Source organism: Halichondria panicea, chromosome 1 (assembly GCF_963675165.1).
Source record: "Halichondria panicea chromosome 1, odHalPani1.1, whole genome shotgun sequence".
Taxonomy (NCBI): Eukaryota; Metazoa; Porifera; class Demospongiae; order Suberitida; family Halichondriidae; genus Halichondria; species Halichondria panicea.
In genome coordinates, this window is record NC_087377.1 from 6,402,453 (window position 1) to 6,419,480 (window position 17,028).

Consider the following 17,028-nt stretch of genomic DNA (forward strand, 5'->3'; position numbering starts at 1 on the left):
AGCTCACACTCACTTGCTGAGACTCAGCGAGGAACTCGGTACTGCAGTTCAGGATCAGAGGAGCAAGTGTGGGACCTTGGGTAGGTTGAGCTGCATGTGTGGAATGGGGAACGTTTGACTAGCACACACTGACTATTATTATATCCTTCCGAAAACCACACGTATAATTACACATGCACTAGCAAGAATAATTATAATTGCACTTGAACCGGAAAAATAGGCATGTTTCAATCTCTCACCAATAGACAGAGTTGCAGCATCAGAGACGACTGATCCCGCACTGTTGGTCACAACGACTGTGTAATCTCCAGCATCGCCAGACTCAACATTGATAATTTGCAGGGTGGATGAATTGGATCCTTCGATGTCTCCGTCGACGTCAGTGAGAGCGTTCCCGCCAGGACCAAACCACTGGTAGCTCAATCCTTCACCAGAGGCTTCCACGGTGAGTGTGGCAGTTCCACCCGCTTCCGCATTCACATCGCTCGGTTGTACGTCAATTGCAGGACCTGTACACAAAGACGAGTAAAGCATGGACATGCCCGCCACACATGCAGACACAAATCAGATGAACTCACCGACGGAAAGTGAGACAGTGTCAGAATCGACAATTCCTCCATTGACAGTTGTAATTCGCACTCTATAGTCGCCAGCGTCATCTGGTCCAGCATTGGTAATCCGTAAAGTGGATGCGGTGGCTCCTTCGATCTCTCCATCAGGACCAAACCACTGGTAGCTCAGTCCCTCTCCGGTTGCCACCACACTGAGCGTGGCATTCCCACCCCGCTCAACGTCCACATTCTCTGGTTGGGTCCCAATCACGGGGGCTTCGCCTGAAACCGACATGCACACGAGTAATAATACCTGAGCCGAACAAATACGCATGTTTCAATTAATCTCACCGATAGACAGGGTTGCAGCATCAGAGATGACTGATCCCGCACTGTTGGTCACAACGACTGTGTAGTCTCCAGCATCGCCAGACTCAACATTGATGATTTGCAGGGTGGATGAATTGGATCCTTCGATGTCTCCGTCAACGTCAGTGAGAGCGTCCCCGCCAGGACCAAACCACTGGTAGCTCAACAGTCCTTCACCAGAGGCTTCCACGGTGAATGTGGCAGTCCCACCCGCTTCCGCAGCATTCACATCGCTCGGCTGTACGTCAATTGCAGGACCTGTACACAAAGGCAAGTAAAGCATGAACATGCACGCCCGCCACACAGACACAAACTGAGCCGTAAGAATATAGGCATGTTTTAAATCTCACCAATAGACAGACTTGCAGCATCAGAGGTGACTGATCCCGCACTGTTGGTCACAACGACCGTGTAGTCTCCCGCATCGCCAGGCTCAGCGTTGAAAACTGTCAACGTTCCTGAAGTGGACCCCTCAATCTCTCCGTCACTGTCAGTCAGAGCCACTCCGCCAGGACCAAACCACTGGTAGGTCAGTCCTGCACCAGAGGCCTCCACGGTGAATGAGGCACTTCCGCCTTGCTCGACACCCACACTCTCTGGTTGGGTCTCAATTTCAGGGGCTACATAGAGTGAGTAGTGAAACGATCAGCACTGAACTCAGCATTGCTTGTTTGGCACGAACAATGGAAGGGATTCACCACCGAGTCGACCATAATCAACTGGACCGCTCACCCACTTTTTAGAGGCTCAACGTGCTATGCTGCTATCAGCGGTGCACACACATGCAGTTACGTTGAGGAGGATCGAGCTTAGTTTACACTCTATAATTGTAGTTTACACGGCCATGACGTACGTACTACGATAAACACAAACAAGGGGAACGACACTTTCACCATAATATACTAAAAAGTTTAACGCATGCTGCCCACACGCACTCAATTCGGTACGAACTCAAGAAACGGCTCGGCCAGGGTGAATATACATTTACCTGTGGTTGTGATTGTAATGGTTGACGTGAAACCAGCTCCATCCGCTGGATCGGTTGCACTGATGACAATGGTCTGGCTTCCTGAAGCTCCAGCGACAGACACAAAGAACGGGAATTGTCCACCTGCATGCAAACAGAAACAATGCGTCAATCACACGAGACCAACAAACGATGGATGAATTAAGGCATGCAGCAGAGACACCAAAACTCACATCCTTCTGTTACTGATGAATCATTGAAGCTGCACTCAAAGTCCAAGCCGTCGAGGTCCCTACTTGACGTGCAGCTCACACTCACTTGCTGAGACTCAGCGAGGAACTCGGCACTGCAGTTCAGGATCAGAGGAGCAAGTGTGGGACCTTGGGTAGGTTGAGCTGCATGTGTGGAATGGGGAACGTTTGACTAGCACACACTGACTATTATTATATCCTTCCGAAAACCACACGTATAATTACACATGCACTAGCAAGAATAATTATAATTGCACTTGAACCGGAAAAATAGGCATGTTTCAATCTCTCACCAATAGACAGAGTTGCAGCATCAGAGACGACTGATCCCGCACTGTTGGTCACAACGACTGTGTAATCTCCAGCATCTCCAGACTCAGCATTGATAATTTGCAGGGTGGATGAATTGGATCCTTCGATGTCTCCGTCGACGTCAGTGAGAGCGTTCCCGCCAGGACCAAACCACTGGTAGCTCAATCCTTCACCAGAGGCTTCCACGGTGAGTGTGGCAGTTCCACCCGCTTCCGCATTCACATCGCTCGGTTGTACGTCAATTGCAGGACCTGTACACAAAGACGAGTAAAGCATGGACATGCCCGCCACACATGCAGACACAAATCAGATGAACTCACCGACGGAGAGTGAGACAGTGTCAGAATCGACAATTCCTCCATTGACAGTTGTAATTCGCACTCTATAGTCGCCAGCGTCATCTGGTCCAGCATTGGTAATCCGTAAAGTGGATGCGGTGGCTCCTTCGATCTCTCCATCAGGACCAAACCACTGGTAGCTCAGTCCCTCTCCGGTTGCCACCACACTGAGCGTGGCATTCCCACCCCGCTCAACGTCCACATTCTCTGGTTGGGTCCCAATCACGGGGGCTTCGCCTGAAACCGACATGCACACGAGTAATAATACCTGAGCCGAACAAATACGCATGTTTCAATTAATCTCACCGATAGACAGGGTTGCAGCATCAGAGATGACTGATCCCGCACTGTTGGTCACAACGACTGTGTAGTCTCCAGCATCGCCAGACTCAACATTGATGATTTGCAGGGTGGATGAATTGGATCCTTCGATGTCTCCGTCAACGTTAGTGAGAGCGTCCCCGCCAGGACCAAACCACTGGTAGCTCAACAGTCCTTCACCAGAGGCGTCCACGGTGAATGTGGCAGTCCCACCCGCTTCCGCAGCATTCACATCGCTCGGCTGTACGTCAATTGCAGGACCTGCACACAAAGGCAAGTAAAGCATGAACATGCACGCCCGCCACACAGACACAAACTGAGCCGTAAGAATATAGGCATGTTTCAAATCTCACCAATAGACAGACTTGCAGCATCAGAGGTGACTGATCCCGCACTGTTGGTCACAACGACCGTGTAGTCTCCCGCATCGCCAGGCTCAGCGTTGAAAACTGTCAACGTTCCTGAAGTGGACCCCTCAATCTCTCCGTCACTGTCAGTCAGAGCCACTCCGCCAGGACCAAACCACTGGTAGGTCAGTCCTGCACCAGAGGCCTCCACGGTGAATGAGGCACTTCCGCCTTGCTCGACACCCACACTCTCTGGTTGGGTCTCAATTTCAGGGGCTACATAGAGTGAGTAGTGAAACGATCAGCACTGAACTCAGCATTGCTTGTTTGGCACGAACAATGGAAGGGATTCACCACCGAGTCGACCATAATCAACTGGACCGCTCACCCACTTTTTAGAAGCTCAACGTGCTATGCTGCTATCAGCGGTGCACACACATGCAGTTACGTTGAGGAGGATCGAGCTTAGTTTACACTCTATAATTGTAGTTTACACGGCCATGACGTACGTACTACGATAAACACAAACAAGGGGAACGACACTTTCACCATAATATACTAAAAAGTTTAACGCATGCTGCCCACACGCACTCAATTCGGTACGAACTCAAGAAACGGTTCGGCCAGGGTGAATATACATTTACCTGTGGTTGTGATTGTAATGGTTGACGTGAAACCAGCTCCATCCGCTTGATCGGTTGCACTGATGACAATGGTCTGGCTTCCTGAAGCTCCAGCGACAGACACAAAGAACGGGAATTGTCCACCTGCATGCAAACAGAAACAATGCGTCAATCACACGAGACCAACAAACGATGGATGAATTAAGGCATGCAGCAGAGACACCAAAACTCACATCCTTCTGTTACTGATGAATCATTGAAGCTGCACTCAAAGTCCAAGCCGTCGAGGTCCCTACTTGACGTGCAGCTCACACTCACTTGCTGAGACTCAGCGAGGAACTCGGCACTGCAGTTCAGGATCAGAGGAGCAAGTGTGGGACCTTGGGTAGGTTGAGCTGCATGTGTGGAATGGGGAACGTTTGACTAGCACACACTGACTATTATTATATCCTTCCGAAAACCACACGTATAATTACACATGCACTAGCAAGAATAATTATAATTGCACTTGAACCAGAAAAATAGGCATGTTTCAATCTCTCACCAATAGACAGAGTTGCAGCATCAGAGACGACTGATCCCGTACTGTTGGTCACAACGACCGTGTAATCTCCAGCATCGCCAGACTCAACATTGATAATTTGCAGGGTGGATGAATTGGATCCTTCGATGTTTCCGTCGACGTCAGTGAGAGCGTTCCCGCCAGGACCAAACCACTGGTAGCTCAATCCTTCACCAGAGGCTTTCACGGTGAATGTAGCATTTCCACCAACTCCAACTTCTATATCACTAGGCTGACTTGTAATGACTGGTGGTTGAGTAGCTGCAGCTGCACCAGAAAACGATCTTGATATAGCTAGGAGGTTACATCTAGAACTTACCAATGTATAATATGGCCTCTTCAGAATCTACTGATCCACCAAGATTGGACGCACGGACACTGTAGTTTCCAGCATCACCAGACTGAGCAAAAACGATCTGCAAAGTAGTTGTAGTGGATCCCTCAATCCTTCCATTACTGTCTGTGAGAGCCCCTCCATTGGCACCAAACCATTGGTAGGTCAGTCCTGCACCAGAGGCTTCCACGGTGAATGTGGCATTGGCACCAATAGTAACTCTAACACTGATTGGCTGTCTTGTAATTACTGGTTCAGTGACTGTAGCAAAGCAGATTGTGAAGCATCAAGCACTATCGCACACCACTTATCTTTTTGACTCACCTATAGTTAGCGTGGCCTCCTCAGAATCCACTGACCCACCAATATTGGATACAAGAACTGTGTAGTTTCCAGCATCACCAGATTGAGCAGCAACTATCTGCAATGTAGCTGCAGTGGATCCTTCAATCCTTCCATCACTGTCTGTGAGAGACTCTCCGTCAGGACCAAACCATTGGTAGGTCAGTCCTTCACCAAATGCCTCCACCGTAAATGTGGCAGTTGAACCTGCAGCAGCTTCAACATCGTTTGGCTGTCTTGTAATTACGGGTGGATCAACTGTGGAAGAACAATCATAATTATATCGACTCTGTTCACCATTATTGATGAAACGTCAATCAAAGGGCAGTATATCATCGCACCATATAAATATATACAACATACCTATGGTTAGCGTGACCTCCTCAGAATCCACTAATCCAGCAACATTGGATACACTAACTCCGTAGTTTCCAGCATCACCAGACTGAGCATCAACGATCCGCAATGTGTCTGTAATAGATCCCTCAATCTCACCGGTGTTGTCGGTCAGAGCTTCTCCGTCGAGGCCATACCACTGGTAGCTCAGTCCTTCACCAGAAGCCTCCACAATAAATGTGGCAGTTGAACCAGCAGCAACTTCAACATTGCTTGGTTGCCTTGTAATTTCAGGTGGAGAGACTGAAAGAATAAAAAATCAAAAAATGAATGTCATGGAGGTTATCTCTGTTCAACTTCACCAATTGTCAAAGTTGCTTCATTTGAAAATATGTATCCGCCAGTAGCGAACACTTGAACACGGTAGTTTCCAACATCATCTGATTGAGCACTGACAATCCGCAAGGTAGCTGTAGTGGATCCCTCAATATCTCCTTCACTGTCCGTGAGAGCTTCACCATTAGGACCAAACCACTGGTAGCTCAGATCTGTCCCAGAGGCCACAACAGAAAACGTGGAGGTTCCACCAGTGGCCACTCCACTACTTCTTGGCTGGTTAACAATGAACACTGCATGAGCAAGAAAGTGTAACTAACAATCATGACATTACAAGTAACGTACATTCAGCGATGAGAATGAAGCTAGATGAAAACAGAGCACCAGATGTAGGGGGTAGAAAAGGTGGACCAGAAAAGTCAGTACGGATCCTACGAACTTGAAACGCCTCCAGGCTCTCTGTGATATTGTCTGGATAGAGTGTAAATTCAAAGTCTACCGTCTGATCGTCCGGACCAAATACTAGCAGGACAGTATTCTCCCCTTGAGCTGATATAGAGTAGTCATTGTTACTAACACTTCCATCTCCATTCAATGTAGATATCGTGGCTGGTGAAATACTGGCATTTGGTGTGTTAGAGCTGGCTTCAATAGTAACAAGGAAGGTCTGTTCTGATATGCGCCCATCTTGCTTTTCAAGAGTAACAGTGACGTTCCGTGCCTCCTGAGGCTCAACAAAGGTGTATGATGCATTCTCAAACCCAATACGTATATCTGTAATGGTAATTAAAGCCTCACAAACAATATTTAACATAAATGTTACAAACCATCGTCATCTTGAATGATGCAGAGTGATGAGCGTCTGCCTGAACTCTCGTCATTGCTTCCTTGAACTGAGACAACAAGTATGAACACTTCCTCATCAGCTTCATCGAATTCATCATTTACGATAGGTATTTGGACGTCAACATCATTTTTCTGGGATCCGTCCTCGTCAGCCTCTACAGTTACAGCAATTGCATCTGGTGAGAAGTCTTGAAGGCTCTCAGGAAAACCTAAAAAGAGAATTCAAAAATAGTCACTGATCATAACGAGTGTTGCAAACTGCGCTGTGCTAATGCCTCTCACCATGTTTTGCTTTCGTTCAAAAGTATCAGAGTGTTGGAAGAAAGTGTGTATAATTATCTAACTGAGAATAACTGAGAAGAAAAGACTTGCATCTATTGTATTATAATTGACTTGTGTACATCCATCAGTGTTTTGTGGCTTCCAGACCTGAAGTATTTTGCCAGGATCTGGGGTTCAAAATTGCCAGAGGAGGTAGGACATGCATCACGTGCGCCTCAATTAATTAACAATCCAGGTTTAACAGCAAAAATTTGGACAAGGATTTGTGCATGAAAAGTAAGGATCTTCAAGCAGCCAAAACAGCAGCAATCCCAGGGTAATTTTCTCTAAAATTTAGCTATCATGTAGTGAAAGGATAGCAGTACTAACTTGTGGATTAGCAATCCCAGTGGGATCCCGGCTCAATAGCTTGAAATTCACCATCAAACCTACTGTACATAAGCTACTACGGAGAGCAGTCTATGGAGATTCATTCCATTGCCATGTGATTGATGACACATGTCCCACCTCCTCTGGCTAGCTGTTTAACAGCTCTTTTTCTGACTCTTGTAGCTATTAAACAAAAAGCTAGCGCTTCAGTGCAAGGCTGTGTTGAATAGAAAGTTTGTGCGAACAGATGATGCTATGAAAGATTCTAAAGAGACTGCAACAGCCTTCACTGTATAAAGTAAAATTAGCCATTAAACTACCGGTAGAAAACAAAGCTTTAGTTTGCAAATCCACGAATCAAAATCCAAGAGAACTTGGCAAGCCTATAGAAGCTGTTAGTTTTCATCGCATAGCAACCGTTGAGCAGTTATGGCTGAAATATGGAATACACACACACACACGTAGACGTACGTCTAGACATAGACACACACACAGTCAGCTTTACAGTATCCCTCGAGGCATAATAACAAAAACTTACATCTAGCACGATTCGGAGAGTATGGATTGTCATCATCTGGGATACCATCAGGTATTGGTTGACCCAATCTGATAGCATCTTCGACAGCGTACGGGGTCAGCAGTGCAGTAACCCTATTGGCCAGTCTTAAGTTCTTCCTGATGGTAACTTCTATAAATCCAGTTCTCTCAGAAGCACTGTAATCGTTTTCTTCCAACTCAAAGTTTACAACTAAAGAGAAAGTATGGTTTTCAAAAACAAGCAAGTAGCTATATAATAGCGTCGATTCTAGGCCGCAGGGAAGCAGCTTGGTATACTTTGCATGCACATGCATGCAAAGTATATTTCACAAATTTCACGATACAAATTGTATAAACAGATTCACACAGATTATTTCAAACAGAACAAGGGTAACCTCAGATCAAACTCACATAATCTTGCATTTAGATACTCCTACTTTGTTATTGCCACCCATGTGTATGGAATAGGTTACCAACTTCAGTTGTGCAATCAACGGGGGACCTACCTTTAAACAATTTATTAGGTCACCTGTCATATTATATCCTTTTAATCCCAGTATTAAATCTTTTTTCCCCCCTCTTAGTTCTGTTTGTTTTGTTCGTTGTGTGCGTGTATATGTTTTGGGAAGCACCTAGATAGGATTACCTTTTGTGCGACGCGTTCCATGCATGTATATGTATTGGATAATTATTTCACAAAGGAAGAATTTTTGTTGATCTATGGTGGTAAAATGTTCATGTTGAATAATTGTGCTGCAGCAGTGTTGCATCTTCTAGCTCTGTTTAGCAAAGACTTTAAGAGGAGACCTTCCTGGCAGCTCTAGCTGTAGTTAGTAAGAGTGATGGACTCTTCTTACACATTATTTTGTAGAGGTTGAATGAATAACTTCCTGAGTGTCGAGTCTAAAAGCTTTTAGGAGGATCGTTATATAGCTCTTTATCTTCAGAAATAACTTCTTGTCAAACATAAAAGGTAGCGCATAATTATTTGAAAGGCCATATCCAAAATTTGGTAGCAGATAGATCGACTTGCCTGGTCCGTAATCAAGGAACAATAAAGGGCGTAAACCAAAGCAGGACTCAGTTATCTTTGCACAATACTTATGTAGTGAGTGTACTAACTTCAGATTACAAAATAGTGTATAATACTGTACCAGGCCGCTCCTCCGAGTTTCGAGGGCGGCCTGGAATCGAATGTATTCAGCACGTACAATATTTCATTTGTGATAGCTCACCGTCACTGTCTATAATCACAACTGTTAGACTGTTTAGAAACAATGCGTTGGGAGATGGTGGGGTGGATATTAGAGTCAGCTCAAACAGGAGCGTTTCATCATCCTCTGCAGCAATACTGTCAGCTCTCAGAGTGAACTGGTAGATAGCATTCCTAGTTGTAAATACTCTAAATCTAGGATTTCCCAAAGAGTAGTCTCTGGTGGGACCTGCATATATAGCAGGTGGGAAATTGTTGTGACTTTGCTTGTCACACATCAAATTAACATACTTGCAGTTCCAGCAGGGTCTACTGCAACGTTTCCTAGAAGGATGGTAGTGGTGGTACTAGGACGCTTCAGATATCCAATCTCAATCTCATAAGCAGAAAAACGCTCAGGTAGAACAAGACGATTCTCCAGGAATCCATACACTACATACAGCAAAAATAACTCGTTCCTTAGAAAATTGATCAGAGTAAATAAACATACCTATACAATCAAAGCATTGGTCCGATGTTGTGTATGATAGTGCCTCTGTATTGACACAGCACTCTCTTCTCTCAATCTCTTCTGAACCCGTAGCTCCCAGCCCAATAGTGTCACCAGAACATTGGTAGTCAAGAAAACACCCACGGATAAAGCTAGGATCTGCAGAAATATATACATCATAATTTACGAATTAGCAATACTGATTGAAACTTGTTTCTTTTCATGTATAATTATGGGCATGGTGACTTTATCCCGAGACACGTGGTGGTTGCGGGTTTTAGTAGTTGGACAAGGACAGTGTATTTGCTTGTTATAATTTGTGTGTCACGGTATTCTGAGCCTGCATTCCCACCTGGATGTCAAAGTACTGTGTTCTTACAGCATGGATATGCAGCCTCAACATAACTAAAACTTTTAGTTGTATAACTGCGAGCAAAAGCTAAGAAGCTTAAGCTTGGGTGTGGTTTCCTGGCATTGAAACGCGAATATTAGACCCATAAAATTTTCTGCTGAGGGCTCTGGAGCCAGAACACGTACCACAGCAGTAATGATATTCTCAAAGCCTTACCAGAGCTTAGGGCATAATAATTATATTATGTACATGAGGTTTATATTTCAAAAACACGTATTTTAATCGGCCTGCATTCGAGGCTAGATCTTTTAAAATACTCTTCTGCACTTTTTCTGCAATTTTATAGATCTACAACTACCGACGATTAATTTTAAGCAATTTGTGCTCTTTGTTTCATACTGTAGGTGACAAATATAGGTGTCTCTACAACAAACAAAAGGTTTAATCTCTCTTACTAAAATAATGGTTTAAAGCCTGACTAATTTATTGTAGCCAAACTATGTCGCCTATTATCTCATCATGTCCTACAGTATAAAAGCTATATTAATTTTGTCAATTAAGAAACTTACTGAACGTCAAAAAGGCACGATCAGAAATGACAGATCCATCAGAGTTTGACACTACACAACTATAGCCTCCAGCATTACTCAGTTGCACATTTAAGATCTGCAGAGTGGGTGTATTTGACCCTTCAATCTCTCCAGCTTGGTCTGAAAGGGGCTCTCCATCCGGGCCAAACCACTCGTAGCTCAATCCTTCACCAGAGGCTTCCACGGTGAATGTCGCAGTTCCACCCACTTCCGCATTCACATCGCTCGGTTGTACGTCAATTGCAGGACCTGTACACAAAGACGAGTAAAGCATGGACATGCCCGCCACACATGCATGCAGACACAAATCAGATAAACTCACCGACGGAAAGTGAGACAATGTCAGAATCAATAATTCCTCCATTGGCAGTTGTAATTCGCACTCTATACTCTCCAGCGGCATCTGATCCAGAGTTGATAATCCGTAGAGTGGATGTGGTGGCTCCTTCAATCGCCCCATCACTATCGAAGAGTGGTTCTCCATCAGGACCAAACCACTGGTAGCTCAGTCCCTCTCCGGTTGCCACCACACTGAGCGTGGCATTCCCACCCCCTTCAACGTTCACATTCTCTGGTTGAGTCCCAATCACGGGACTTTCACCTGAAAACGCCATACAAGCAAGTAATAAACTTGAATGGTGAAAGTACGCAGCTCACCAATAGATAGAGTTGCTGCATCAGAGACGACTGATCCCGCACTGTTGGTCACAACGACTGTGTAATCTCCAGCATCGCCAGACTCAACATCGATAATTTGCAGGGTGGATGAATTGGATCCTTCGATGTCTCCGTCGACGTCAGTGAGAGCGTTCCCGCCAGGACCAAACCACTGGTAGCTCAATCCTTCACCAGAGGCTTCCACGGTGAGTGTGGCAGTTCCACCCGCTTCCGCATTCACATCGCTCGGTTGTACGTCAATTGCAGGACCTGTACACAAAGACGAGTAAAGCATGGACATGCCCGCCACACATGCAGACACAAATCAGATGAACTCACCGACGGAAAGTGAGACAGTGTCAGAATCGACAATTCCTCTATTGACAGTTGTAATTCGCACTCTATAGTCGCCAGCGTCATCTGGTCCAGCATTGGTAATCTGTAAAGTGGATGCGGTGGCTCCTTCAATCTCTCCATCAGGACCAAACCACTGGTAGCTCAGTCCCTCTCCGGTTGCCACCACACTGAGCGTGGCATTCCCACCCCGCTCAACGTCCACATTCTCTGGTTGGGTCCCAATCACGGGGGCTTCGCCTGAAACCGACATGCACACGAGTAATAATGCCTGAGCCGCATGTTTCAATTAATCTCACCGATAGACAGGGTTGCAGCATCAGAGGTGACTGATCCCGCACTGTTGGTCACAACGACTGTGTAGTCTCCAGCATCGCCAGGCTCAGCGTTGAAAACAGTCAACGTTCCTGAAGTGGACCCCTCAATCTCTCCGTCACTGTCAGTCAGAGCCACTCCGCCAGGACCAAACCACTGGTAGGTCAGTCCTGCACCAGAGGCCTCCACGGTGAATGAGGCACTTCCGCCTTGCTCGACACCCACACTCTCTGGTTGGGTCTCAATTTCAGGGGCTACATAGAGTGAGTAATGAAACGATCAGCACTGAACTCGGCATTGCTTGTTTGGCACGAACAACGGAAGGGATTCACCACCGAGTCGACCATAATCAACTGGACCGCTCACCCACTTTTCAGAGGCTCAACGTGCTATGCTGCTATCAGCGGTGCACACACATGCAGTTACGTTGAGGAGGATCGAGCTTAGTTTACACTCTATAATTGTAGTTTACACGGCCATGACGTACGTACTACGATAAACACAAATAAGGGGAATGACACTTTCACTATAATATACTAAAAAGTTTAACGCATGCTGCCCACACGCACTCAATTTGGTACGAACTCAAGAAACGGCTCGGCCAGGGTGAATATACATTTACCTGTGGTTGTGATTGTAATGGTTGACGTGAAACCAGCTCCATCCGCTGGATCGGTTGCACTGATGACAATGGTCTGGCTTCCTGAAGCTCCAGCGACAGACACAAAGAACGGGAATTGTCCACCTGCATGCAAACAGAAACAATGCGTCAATCACACGAGACCAACAAACGATGGATGAAGGCATGCAGCAGAGACACCAAAACTCACATCCTTCTGTTACTGATGAATCATTGAAGCTGCACTCAAAGTCCAAGCCGTCGAGGTCCCTACTTGACGTGCAGCTCACACTCACTTGCTGAGACTCAGCGAGGAACTCGGCACTGCAGTTCAGGATCAGAGGAGCAAGTGTGGGACCTTGGGTAGGTTGAGCTGCATGTGTGGAATGGGGAACGTTTGACTAGCACACACTGACTATTATTATATCCTTCCGAAAACCACACGTATAATTACACATGCTAGTACTAGCAAGAATATAATTGCACTTGAACCGGAAAAATAGGCATGTTTCAATCTCTCACCAATAGACAGAGTTGCCGCATCAGAGACGACTGATCCCGCACTGTTGGTCACAACGACTGTGTAATCTCCAGCATCGCCAGACTCAACATTGATAATTTGCAGGTTGGATGTATTGGATCCTTTGATGTCTCCGTCGACGTCAGTGAGAGCGTTCCCGCCAGGACCAAACCACTGGTAGCACAGTCTACGACCGGAGGTTACCACCGTTAATGTGGCAATTTCTCCGGTGCTGATAGTAACGTCACTTGGTTGTACTTCGATAATAGGAAGACACACTTGCTCAAAGGTTAGCAGGCAACTATCTTTCTTCGGACGGTCTCCGTTGTTTAATTCACATAATCTGATGCGCTGACAGAATGGTCGCTGGGTTTCTACGTACACCTTACACTCATATCCAAGTGCACAGTCAAACGCAGCACAGGGATCATCTACACATCACACAAAATATTATGTAAACCTTAAGAAATTGTGTGGACACAAGCATTGTGTTCAACATTATGCGAACATGTACACTCACAAAACTCACTGATGTAGATATCTGCGTCAGAGGCCAGTCTTGCACCAGAGGCCTCCACGCTGAATGAGGCATTTCCGGTTTGCTCGTCAAGTTCAGTGGCTACATAGAGTGCGTAGTAAAACGATCAGCACTGCCCTCAACGTTACTTTGCACAATATGGACTTTCAAACTCACCAATGAACAGTTCAGCACCATTCGAATCCACACATCCAGCAGCACTGGACACTCGGACAAAGTAGTCTCCAGCATCGCCAGACTGAGCATTGAAAATTTCCAGACTAGCTGTTCTAGATCCTCTGATCCCCCTGGAACTGACTGAAAGAGCCTCTCCTATAGGACCAAACCACTGGTAGCTCAGTCCACGACCGGAGGCTACCACCGTCAATGTGGCACTTCCTCCGGTGCTGATAGTAACGTCACTTGGTTGTACTTCGATAACAGGTAAACATACTTGCACCGAAATTAGCAGGCAAACTCTGCAGTCTCTGTTGCACTTACAGAATGGTAGCTTGGTTTCTACGTCTACCGCACACTCATGTCCAAATACACAGTCAACAACAGCACAGGCAGCACCTATACATAGGCAATAGATTTTGGAAGGCCATACTGATCGAGTCACAAAACGTTTCACAGACATATGCAGACTCATGGAATTATTACACAACAATGTCATAAGTTGCTGTGGTGTTGCTATATGCAGCAAGCTGCGCTGTGCTAATGCCTCTCGCCATGTTATACTTTCGCTCAAAAGTATTAGAGTGTAGGGGTAGTAGGTTAGTAGGGGTAGTAGGGGGAATCATAGATACAAGAGGAAGAGAATTGGAAACGAGGTCACGTGAACTCAATTAGCATAGACTATCCTCGTTAGACGGAATAATGTGGGCGTGGTTTACACTAATAGTGTACACACAGACCACAAATGGCACGAATAAAGATCTAGCGTTGTATCTATGGTGCTAGTAAGGCACACAGTCATACATCATACTAGTATTGGTATTCTTTCTCAGCACAGGTTTTTGCTCTCTTCTCCCTCCACCCATGCCGCAGCAGATCTGTATGGACAGAAATAGCATAAAATATCACACCATTCAGATTGGGAAAAACAGCACCACAAGACTAGTTAAAAAATGTTATGAACATTTGCAGTATAAGATACCTACATTGTAAGTCAGCACAACAAAGCCATCTTTTCCTTTTATTTCATGTAACTACGGATCAACGGTAGGCTTTTACATTTTAAAAACTAGCCGATGCAGTGCAGCAGAATTAGGGAAAGTGTTAGTTGTAGCAGTTTTCAAGTCCTATAATAGTACTGTATAAGTGAGTTACTACCCACAAAGTGTAATAAATGGGTCTATCTCTTCAACTTTGTGTGCTTACTATCTCATACGAAAATAATTGATGCATGCAGTGACGCTCTTAAATCAACTTAGCTTATCTTGGTAGTCCGAAGAATCGCTCCAAATACGTTCTTTGCCACAACATTTTGCTCGCTTACAATAAAACGCGGATCAATTCTGGGGCTTACTGTAGGATTGATAGCGCACGTGATCTCATTTCCAATTATTTTCCTCTTGTATCTATGGGGGAATAAGCTTCTTTCTATAATGAATTTGACATTAAATTTGCATTTGAACTTCATACAACGAAAGTGATTATATCTATCTATATAAGAAAATACTTGTGTGTACATGCATCTATTGTACATGGTATCATTGTAGTGTTTTGTGGCTTACCAGGACCTAGGACCTCAAGAAAGATGAAAAATGATTATGCTCGGATCTGGATTGTCTCACACGTGGGGATGGTGCGCATGCGCATTAGGTATACAGGAATAAGGGGTGTGTCTGCAAGAAGTCAAGTTCACAAACTTAATGGCTAGTAAATGCTTTAGCAACTCTTTTCTGACTCTTAATTGTAGCTAATAAAAAAGACTGGCGCTTTAGTGCAACAGCCTTCAATGTGAGTCAAACTAACCATAACTTGAGAAAGAAGCTTTAGTTTGCTAATCCACTAATCAAAATCCAAGAGAACGTGGCTAGAAGACTATAAAAGCTGCTAGTTTTCGTCACATTGCAACCGTTGAGCAGTTACAGCTGGAACAGACACACACACACACACGTAAAGCATGAACATGCCCGCCACACATGCAGACACAAATCAGATGAACTCACCGACGGAAAGTGACACAATGTCAGAATCGACAATTCCTCCGGTGACAGTTGTAATTCGCACTCTATAGTCGCCAGCGTCATCTGGTCCAGCATTGATAATCCGTAAAGTGGATGCGGTGGCTCCTCCAATCGCCCCATCACTGTCGGAGAGTGGTTCTCCATCAGGACCAAACCACTGGTAGCTCAGTTCCTCTCCGGTTGCCACCACACTGAGCGTGGCATTCCCACCCCGCTCAACGTCCACATTCTCTGGTTGGGTCACAATCACGGGGGCTTCGCCTGAAACCGACATGCACACGAATAATAATACCTGAGCCGAACAAATACGCATGTTTCAATTAATCTCACCGATAGACAGGGTTGCAGCATCAGAGATGACTGATCCCGCACTGTTGGTCACAACGACTGTGTAGTCTCCAGCATCTCCAGACTCAACATTGATGATTTGCAGGGTGGATGAATTGGATCCTTCGATGTCTCCGTCAACGTCAGTGAGAGCGTCCCCGCCAGGACCAAACCACTGGTAGCTCAACAGTCCTTCACCGGAGGCTTCCACGGTGAATGTGGCACTTCCACCCGCTTCCGCAGCATTCACATCGCTCGGCTGTACGTCAATTGCAGGACCTGTACACAAAGGCAAGTAAAGCATGAACATGCACGCCCGCCACACAGACACAAACTGAGCCGTAAGAGTATAGGCATGTTTCAAATCTCACCAATAGACAGACTTGCAGCATCAGAGGTGACTGATCCCGCACTGTTGGTCACAACGACCGTGTAGTCTCCCGCATCGCCAGGCTCAGCATTGAAAACTGTCAACGTTCCTGAAGTGGACCCCTCAATCTCTCCGTCACTGTCAGTCAGAGCCACTCCGCCAGGACCAAACCACTGGTAGGTCAGTCCTGCACCAGAGGCCTCCACGGTGAATGAGGCACTTCCGCCTTGCTCGACACCCACACTCTCTGGTTGGGTCTCAATTTCAGGGGCTACATAGAGTGAGTAGTGAAACGATCAGCACTGAACTCAGCATTGCTTGTTTGGCACGAACAATGGAAGGGATTCACCACCGAGTCGACCATAATCAACTGGACCGCTCACCCACTTTTTAGAGGCTCAACGTGCTATGCTGCTATCAGCGGTGCACACACATGCAGTTACGTTGAGGAGGATCGAGCTTAGTTTACACTCTATAATTGTAGTT

At 45.8% G+C, this 17,028-nt stretch overlaps 1 protein-coding gene across 1 annotated transcript in view; it reads right to left on the reverse strand.

The window, feature by feature from the left end:
* Positions 1-4,047: 4,047 nt before the first annotated feature.
* LOC135352439 (titin-like) overlaps positions 4,048-17,028 on the reverse strand; it is a 35,073-nt gene continuing 22,092 nt past the window's right edge. Inside the window, exons 46-71 of the mRNA XM_064551622.1 lie at positions 16,544-16,813; positions 16,176-16,451; positions 15,828-16,106; positions 13,828-14,226; positions 13,663-13,752; positions 13,136-13,564; positions 12,825-12,986; positions 12,617-12,739; positions 11,979-12,248; positions 11,665-11,919; positions 11,326-11,595; positions 10,991-11,269; positions 10,648-10,917; positions 9,727-9,885; positions 9,528-9,668; positions 9,259-9,465; positions 8,025-8,234; positions 6,817-7,044; positions 6,335-6,763; positions 6,016-6,282; positions 5,681-5,956; positions 5,300-5,575; positions 4,961-5,236; positions 4,624-4,908; positions 4,313-4,474; positions 4,048-4,223 (exon numbers count right to left, since the gene is read on the reverse strand). Coding sequence (XP_064407692.1) covers positions 4,048-4,223; positions 4,313-4,474; positions 4,624-4,908; positions 4,961-5,236; positions 5,300-5,575; positions 5,681-5,956; positions 6,016-6,282; positions 6,335-6,763; positions 6,817-7,044; positions 8,025-8,234; positions 9,259-9,465; positions 9,528-9,668; positions 9,727-9,885; positions 10,648-10,917; positions 10,991-11,269; positions 11,326-11,595; positions 11,665-11,919; positions 11,979-12,248; positions 12,617-12,739; positions 12,825-12,986; positions 13,136-13,564; positions 13,663-13,752; positions 13,828-14,226; positions 15,828-16,106; positions 16,176-16,451; positions 16,544-16,813 — 6,464 coding nt within the window. The remainder of the gene's footprint in view (positions 4,224-4,312; positions 4,475-4,623; positions 4,909-4,960; positions 5,237-5,299; positions 5,576-5,680; positions 5,957-6,015; positions 6,283-6,334; positions 6,764-6,816; positions 7,045-8,024; positions 8,235-9,258; positions 9,466-9,527; positions 9,669-9,726; positions 9,886-10,647; positions 10,918-10,990; positions 11,270-11,325; positions 11,596-11,664; positions 11,920-11,978; positions 12,249-12,616; positions 12,740-12,824; positions 12,987-13,135; positions 13,565-13,662; positions 13,753-13,827; positions 14,227-15,827; positions 16,107-16,175; positions 16,452-16,543; positions 16,814-17,028) is intronic.